This window comes from Dendrobium catenatum, unplaced genomic scaffold, assembly GCF_001605985.2.
Source record: "Dendrobium catenatum unplaced genomic scaffold, ASM160598v2 fragScaff_scaffold_134, whole genome shotgun sequence".
Classification (NCBI taxonomy): domain Eukaryota; kingdom Viridiplantae; phylum Streptophyta; class Magnoliopsida; order Asparagales; family Orchidaceae; genus Dendrobium; species Dendrobium catenatum.
This window is the reverse complement of record NW_021318596.1, coordinates 96,762-104,883: the sequence shown is the minus strand read 5'-3', so window position 1 is coordinate 104,883 and position 8,122 is coordinate 96,762. Positions and strand designations below refer to the sequence as shown.

The 8,122-nt window shown below is 34.8% G+C and overlaps 1 protein-coding gene across 2 annotated transcripts; it reads right to left on the bottom strand.

The window, feature by feature from the left end:
• Positions 1–315: 315 nt before the first annotated feature.
• On the bottom strand, positions 316–3,939 carry LOC110108349 (3-dehydrosphinganine reductase TSC10A-like). 2 transcript variants are annotated; one of them, XM_028700468.1, is made up of 4 exons: positions 3,234–3,939; positions 2,648–2,795; positions 1,621–1,823; positions 316–449 (listed from the first exon to the last, which is right to left on the bottom strand). In XM_028700468.1, the coding sequence occupies exons 1-4, from the start codon at positions 3,771–3,773 to the stop codon at positions 444–446; spliced, it is 897 nt and encodes a 298-aa protein (XP_028556301.1). In that variant the 5' UTR covers positions 3,774–3,939; the 3' UTR covers positions 316–443. The 2 variants fall into 2 exon arrangements, with proteins under 2 accessions (XP_028556301.1, XP_020694618.1); XM_020838959.2 differs by lacking the exon at positions 316–449 and having other exon boundaries at positions 1,403–1,823.
• Between the last annotated feature and the right edge of the window lie 4,183 nt (positions 3,940–8,122).

Below are 8,122 nucleotides of genomic sequence, written 5' to 3'. Positions count from 1 at the left end.
TAGGAGTTTTAAAGAGCACAAATGGCATAACTAAGGCTTTATTTGAGACGGCTTAATTACTGCTTCTTAAAACTATTTTTTAGTATAAAAATTTTAATTTTTCTACTTGAAAGCTGCTTTAAAAAGTAGTAAGAAAACTATCTCAAACGAAGCCCAAGTTTACTATGTAGGACTAAAAACTAGGAGATGTATGAGATCACTTTACATTTTTTTTTTTTTTTTTGGAAAATATATTTGATTTCTATTTTTTATTTTAAATTAAAAAAATAATAATAAACAGTTAAACACACAAAAAAAAAAATCCACATGACCCCTAAGGTAGTTGTGGCATTCATTCTTGCTTCTGTTAAAGTAATGTATTCTGCAAATAAGAGCTTACCAGCTAGAAGAATTCTGCACGGAGAAGACGAACATCCTGCTTGGCCCCGCCTCTTCCTTTGTATTTAATCCTCACAGTCATACAAGCAAAAAGAATAATTTAACTACAACCATTGCAACAGTTGATATCTGGATAGTTACAGCTTCATTTAATTCTTCATAAAGTTTCTTATGAAAGAAATCATGCAATCCCATCTCACTCCTATGCAATTCATGAATTTGAGATCTCTTCATTGATAGCCTAAGCTCCCAACCAACAAATTATTACAATGAACTGCATCTAACAAGTCAAATTGATTCTAGTGTTACTAAATTCTCTTGCTAATATGGGTATAAAGCTTATCGACTCTTTGGGACTCTTTTATAAAAAAGAAGAGCGCGCCACCTTCCTTAAGTACTAAAATTAAAGCTCCAAGAAAAATCTCAAGCCTATTGATTGAATGACATGCAACAAACATGTGTGGTGCAAAAAGCACAATAATGATGAAATTAGGCTTCGTTTGAGGCAGCTTTCTTATTTCTTTCTAAAGAAGCTTTTTAATATAAAATTTTTTGGAATAGTAATTTTTTGTACTAAAAAATTGCCTCGGAAAGCAGTAAGAAAGCTGTCCCAAACAAAACTTTAGTCACTAGCTTTGTATGCAAGGAAAATAATTGTTAAAGAAGTGGTGGAAAAATCTATCAAATGGTCAATTGATTTGCTTCGCAGTAGAATAGAATCAACCGGTAAACTATAACAGCCTCACCAAATGTTTATCTCACCACTTGAAACTATTGGTACAGTTATTACATAAAGCTAAAAAATTTAATGTCTGATTAAAAGGTAAATGCCATGCAAATTATCATGCATCTCAAGTTATGAAGGTTTCATTTGGGATAGTTTTTTTTCTGCTTCTTAAAGCAGCTTTCTAGTAGAAAAAAATTAATTTTTGTAATGAAAAACTTATTTAAGAAGTAGTAAGAAAGCCGTCCCAAATGAAGCCGAAGTCTCAACCCTTATGAATCAAAGGCAGAGGAGTGGAAGAAAGGGAAAGTTCATAGCAACATTATCTTGAATTTAATATTATTTCAGAGTAACCAAAGAGCAAGAAAGCTAGAACTGCAGTATCGTCCTATAACATGCTAATAAGTGTTTTCTTTCAGTTTAGAAGAGTTTTTGGTCTTCTGCCACTTCTCTATAGTACAAAACCAATTCCACTGGAAGAATAGAGCTGTAAGTCTTAAGAAACTGGCACCAGCTACCTCAATAAATGCTGTTATGAACGAACTCTGAGGAGACAAGCCACACGTTGCGATAGCTATCATTGTTCCTTCAAAGTTGCATGGAATGATAAATCTTCCAGATTTGATGCCATTCAGAGATGCTTTAGCGACATCATCTGCCTTCATTCCTTTAGATGATCCTGCTATTATGTTGGTGAGCTCAGGTCTTCTCTCTTGCTCTCCTGAGAGAAATAAAGCCCCCAAAACAAGTTCATTATCTAGAATATGCAGTCCTATGGAAAAAGTAATATGAGCTGATTTTTCATTTATAACTCTTGATGTAAATTTTCTCTTTTCATCACAAAAGCTGCTAAAATATGCTAAAATTAAGGGCATCTCCAATCGAAAAGCTCATTTTTCACTAAAAAATGCAGTTCAACAAAAAAATAGTGTGATTCATCTCCAACCGAACACCATTTTGAGCTCAGGTAACCGTTTTTTTCCTTCACGCGTTTCTTTGACAAATCCAATAGAGACAGAAAAATAACGCAGGTAAACAGTGCAACGCCAATATTGTCGTTGCACTATTCACCCGCAACCAAATACCGGAAGTTTTGCCGTTCGGCTGGAGCTCGCGAGCGACGTCATTCATGCGTTTGGAGTTTGGTTGGAGATGCCCTAAGCAGCAGATACTTCAATCAACAATGTTTGGAGTGAACAATGTGCATCACTAGCTGTGAACAGATAGACCTTCCTTCCAGTTAAATATCTTGGCGAAGCTTAGTTTTAAGCTCAAAATTATAAAAGAGAGCTACTTATCAGATAATTTGACAAGTGCGTTGTAACTTCAAAAACAATAGGCAGGCCAATTAACCATAACATGCAGAAATATGAAACTAATAATAGGTAAATCAGGTACCTTGAACGAAATAGCACAGTGAGTTTTAAGTTAAAACCTTAATGAAAAACAGAGAAGAATGTGGAAAAGCAAAAGGAGACAGGAAATACCTATCATATAAGCAAATTCAACAAGAAAGCTAGATATGCAGACAGATATGTGCCATACCTTCAACAAAACCTGGCGTTTCTGTGTCCGGAGGAAATATCAGAGACACATAAATATTATCGGCAATGACCTCATGCTGCAACGCCTCACTCAAGCCTCGAAGAGCAAATTTGCTTGCGGAGTATGCTGCATAACCATAGATGCCCACCTAGATTGACAATCAAGACCCCAATCAACAATTAGAATTACAAAGACATGAGAACAAGAACGCCCAATTAAACCTGCTAAATGCATACTCTGTTTATTCAGTCTTAAAAAAATCATAAAAAGCCATCTCAAAAACATAGTTTGTATGCAAAATCTTCCCAAAAAAGGCATATGCTATAACTTCCACAGTACTTATTTTGAATGCTCACAACGTTTTTTTTTTTTTTCAAATATTCCAGCAGAAAAACGTAACAGATAAAACAGCGGTTGATGCGGTCGAAAAACATCAAGATCACAGTCTCACAGGGAGATTTGCTTGAATGCACAACCACGTATGCATAGATTATCCGAAAGACTCGACCTTCTGACAAATGAAATTCGAAGTATGACCAATAACGGGGAAAACTCCAATCAAACAGCAGGAAGAATCGGAATTAACCTGTCCAGCTTGTGAGGACATTAAGGCAATAGAGGCTGGGAGGCCAGTCTCCCTGGTCCTCCGCTTCATCGTCGGAAGCGCAGCCTTTATTAAATGGAACGTGCCCATCAAATTAACATCGACCATAAACTTGACCTCCTCGAGTTCCTGCTTCTCGAGCTCCAGAGGCATAAACACGCCCTGGTTGCAAACCAGCACGTCAATAGGCCCGGCTTCCTCGACCGCGCGGCTCACGGCCTTGGCGTCCCGTACATCGGCGCTGAAGACATTGATCTCCACGCCGGTGGCAAGACGAACGGCTTCCCGGGCCTCCCCAAGGCGCTTGGGGTTTCGCGCTAGAATGGAAACTCGTGCGCCTTCGGCGGCAGCCTGGTGTGCAATGGCGAGACCGATGCCACTGGCCCCGCCGGTGATGAAAACGTGGCGACCCTTGATAGGGATCCGGGATGGGCGGGGGCGAGCGATGAGGGAGAGGAGGAGAAGCAAGAAGGCAGAGAGGATGGGTATTAAGAGGAGGATGTAATAAGGTGAAATCCCCATGGATCTCGATGAGGGGAGAGACGAAGAGATCGGGGGGGATGAACTCCGACGGGGAAATTTATAGGACGACGCCGATTCACGGAGTGGCTTGGCTTCGGTCGGTGCGGCCAACTATCGAGTGTGCAGTCTTGCTGACTGCAGATTGCTGGTAATGAAAGACTGGCTATTCAATTTGATTATTTACAAAAAATGAGATTAAGGTTTTAAAAATTGAAATTGAGATCATTTATTCTCCAATTTCAGCAAGCTTATAATCAAAGTGAACATCTCGAGGAGACGAATTGAACGACATCAAATTTGATCCAATCCAAGCCCAAATGAGTCCAAATCAAAGGTCCAAAGCATGGTTGGAGGCTTCAAAGCATTAGTTGGATAATCAAATCCTTTTCTTTTTTACAAACATCTAGTTCTTAGGGCTTTGAGCCTCCCTCTTTCCATCTTGATTGGACTTCTTATCCATGGGCTTTTTTCTGTTTAGATAAGTTGACTGACATATTGAACCATCCGTTCAAAAAACCAATTTCATTAGGGGAGTGAGTGTGATCTAGCGATATGTTTATAATCGAATCGAACTGCTCGACGAGAGGAGTCCAACAAGCCCAAGATCACTCAATTCTGACATCATTTGGGCACTCAAATGCTTGATAAACGTTCCACAATCAAATGGATCAATATGAGCCGTTCATTGGAATACTCTCAACATGCCATCGATATTCTTTATATTTATAGAGCATGTCACTCTCAAAAAACTATAAGTATACCTCATTTTTCTCATGAAAGAGGAGAAAAGGGAGGAAGGGAATGAAGAAAAGAAGAGCTCTAATGTTGAAGCTCCACCTTGGAACCACCACTACCGAACTGTTGTCGGCTACCATCGGATTTTTACCTAGTTGTCGACTGGCATCGGACTTTTTCCCGACCTCCATATGGAAGCAATTAAAGAGTCTTTCTCTAACCACTATTGCTCGCCTGACTACGGCCCCTCTGACAATCGTTGTTCGATTATTATTCTTTTAACCACCGTCGCCTGATTACGGTCCTTCCGACCACTATTTTCCATTGACTTCAGTCCCTCTGATCACCGTAGCCAGCCGACTATGGTTCTTCAGACCTCTATCACTTGCCGACTACGATCCCTCCGACCTTTGTCGTCCAAATACAAGTCCTATCGATTCAATGAATAGGCCAACACTTTCTTAAGGACATAACTCAAGACATTGGATTCTTTTAGCCATGTAAAGTGTTAAATAATGTGTATTTGCTAATTGAGCCAACGTCTTCCCCAGATAAAAGGTGTCATTTGTAATCAATTACAAATACTAGTAGATTCATTCAAATTGGGCCAGACGTCATAGTTTTTCCTCTTTTCAGGATCTTTCACATTAAAATATTAGTATCACTTATGAATCCTGCACTTTACTCTTTTATCTGTTTGCAAGGTTGATCTTCATACAAAATAAGAATGCTAAACTTTATATATTTCTATCGCCGCGAATATTTTAGAACGCAATAATATATATAGCACCGAGAAAATAATTTGATAGACTACACAAATTAAAAGCATAGAGAAAATAATAATCAAATGGATATAAGACATGCTTATTATATTTCTAACCTCCAAGCATCTGTTAAGCAAATAAATTCACAATTTTAAGAACAAATACGGTTGAAGTGGATAGTTTAGGGTTTAGGCAATAGTCTTCAGTTCTTTAGTGTTAAATTTTGTTATTTATTTATATAACATCTAAAACTTCAAATTATATAAATGTTATTATTAAAATATATTTATGGCAAGTTGTATTTTATTTTAAATAAAATTAATAATAATGATAATTTTGATCAATATCAACAAAATCAACATCATCAAGCTTTTATTTCACTATGGTACTATTTGGGACGGCTGCATCTTTTTATAAAGTTGGTTGCAAAGTTGTTATGAGAAAAATAACTTAGCTAATTCAGTCACAAAAAACAACTTTTCACCACAGAAATTTCTAAAAAGCAATGAGAAAGCGACAAAAAAGTTGTAGACAAACGAAATTATGATTGTTTTTCTGAAACGCAAAGCACCGAGAAATTAAGCTATCCAAAACAAATGCTATGAATCAAATGGAGAAAAAAAAATAACTCATTAATTACCTGAAAAAATTTCTTTACTTTGACAAAATGTAGTACACAGTAACAACATTCATAAAAAAGTCAAACAGGTGTACCATAGTTGAGACTTTTTTCTAAAATCAATAAGTATAAATTAGCAGCGGTTATTACCACTGCTAAAGATCCAATCCCAGAAACTTGTAGCGGTTATTATCCCTATTAAAATAATCGTTGCTAAAGCTATCTCTATGGCAGCGGTTTTAATAGCGCTGCGGAAACCGTTCGCAGCGATAATAAATACAACGGATATGCAGCGGAAAAAGTGTAAATTAAAACCGTATTGTAGGGTAGAAAAAGTGCTGCGAAAGCCTATTTTTTTAGTAGTTTGCATGTGAAGCTGTGAAAAATTGCAATGGGGGACTCATCCCATTTGAATGTGATGGCTTCCATTAGCATGTGAAGCCAAGAAAAATGTCCGCAGGGAGTCATCTGATTTGCATGTGAATAGGAAAGGTAGAAGTGAGATAACTTATGTCCTGCCATTATTGACTTGAAGAAAGTACCAATATTGGATCACAAAAGTAGCACTATTCTTCAATTAGATGAGTTAGGCTTCGTTTATGACAACTTTCTTATTATTTTATGAAGCAGTTTTTTTTGTACATAAATTTTTTGAATTTGAAATTTTTGTACTAGAAAGTTGCTTCATAAAGCAATAAGAAAGCTGTACAGAACGAAACCTTAATATATTATGCATACCTACATAATGATCTAAACACATATAAACAATATATAATATATGTTATTGTATTATATTTATATTATATTAAATTATGCATTCATGTGATGTATTATATATTACATTGTATTATATTTGATATGCCACTAGAAAATCCAATTGATCGGATACCTATATATCTTGAAATTATTTTGAGATGTCATAGTGTCAAAGTATTCAAATCAAAATGTTCTAGAATCTATTTTGAGATCACTAGTTGAACTCCGTTTTTCAGCAAATTTATAGTCTAAAAAAGCATCTCGATGATGGATTTTTAGTTATATGAAAAATTTTCATTAATTATGCAAATTAAGAGTTCGTTTGGAATAACTGCAGTATTTTATAAAGGTGATTGTAAAATTGTTGCAGAGAAAATAACTTGTTTTAAAGAGATGCTGTAGAAAGCAACTTCCTGGCATAAAAATTTATTGAAAGTAATGTAAAAGTATTAGGCAAATAAAAATTATGATTAAGGTCCGAAAAGCCAGATAGTAAGAAAATTGTCCTGAGCGAAGCCTAAATTTTAATTTTCTATATAGAACTTGAAACCGAAGATCTTGAATAAGATGATTGTCACAAAATAATAATTTGAATATAATTTCTCAAGATTCATGGTAATCTTCTTTAAATTTTGATAGAAGAATTTTAGAAACTTGGTTTCTCTTGCTTCTAACCTTCAATTCTCTCATGCTTGGGTTAGTTTATTATCTAAAAAATCTAATACTGAATGTGGGACACAGAGGACCAATAGTTTTTTATTTAGTTTTTTTTTTATCAAATGATCCTTAAACATTTTAATGAACTATCACTCTTTTGATGAATAGAATTTCGACATGCAATTAATTATTCAATCAATTATAATTAAATAATTAATCAATATGGTCAACTTTATAGAATTATTTTTAATATTTTTCAACCTCACTCATCTGATATCATTTAATTTGATGATTTAATAATAATAATAAATATAATGTGCAATATGAGCCAAATATTTTTTAATTGATCAAATCATAAATTCATCATTAAGCAAAAGCTAATATGGATCATGATGATCACTTATCATTAATGCGATATAGTTCATTCCATGCACATAATGGTCCAATAATAATATCTTGTTAGAAACAAATCATGTTAATATTCACATATTTTTTTTCATGTATATATATACATCCTTGTATAAAAGAATAAGATGCATTAATGTGATCACCGGTTATAGAATAATTCAATTCCTATTACGTAGGATGTCTCACTCATATCTTTCATTTTAAATTTTTTTTAGAGAAATATTTTGGTCACATGTAATAAACTAAGATCATTAGTAGCAAACAAGATATCATTAGCACAAAATCAAAAATATAAAATGGATCCCACTGTATTTCAAATATATACATCGATTAATTGTATTTTTTTAACATAAAATAAATGATAGAATTATTAAACTTAAGATACCAATATCTTGAAGCTTGTTTAAGAT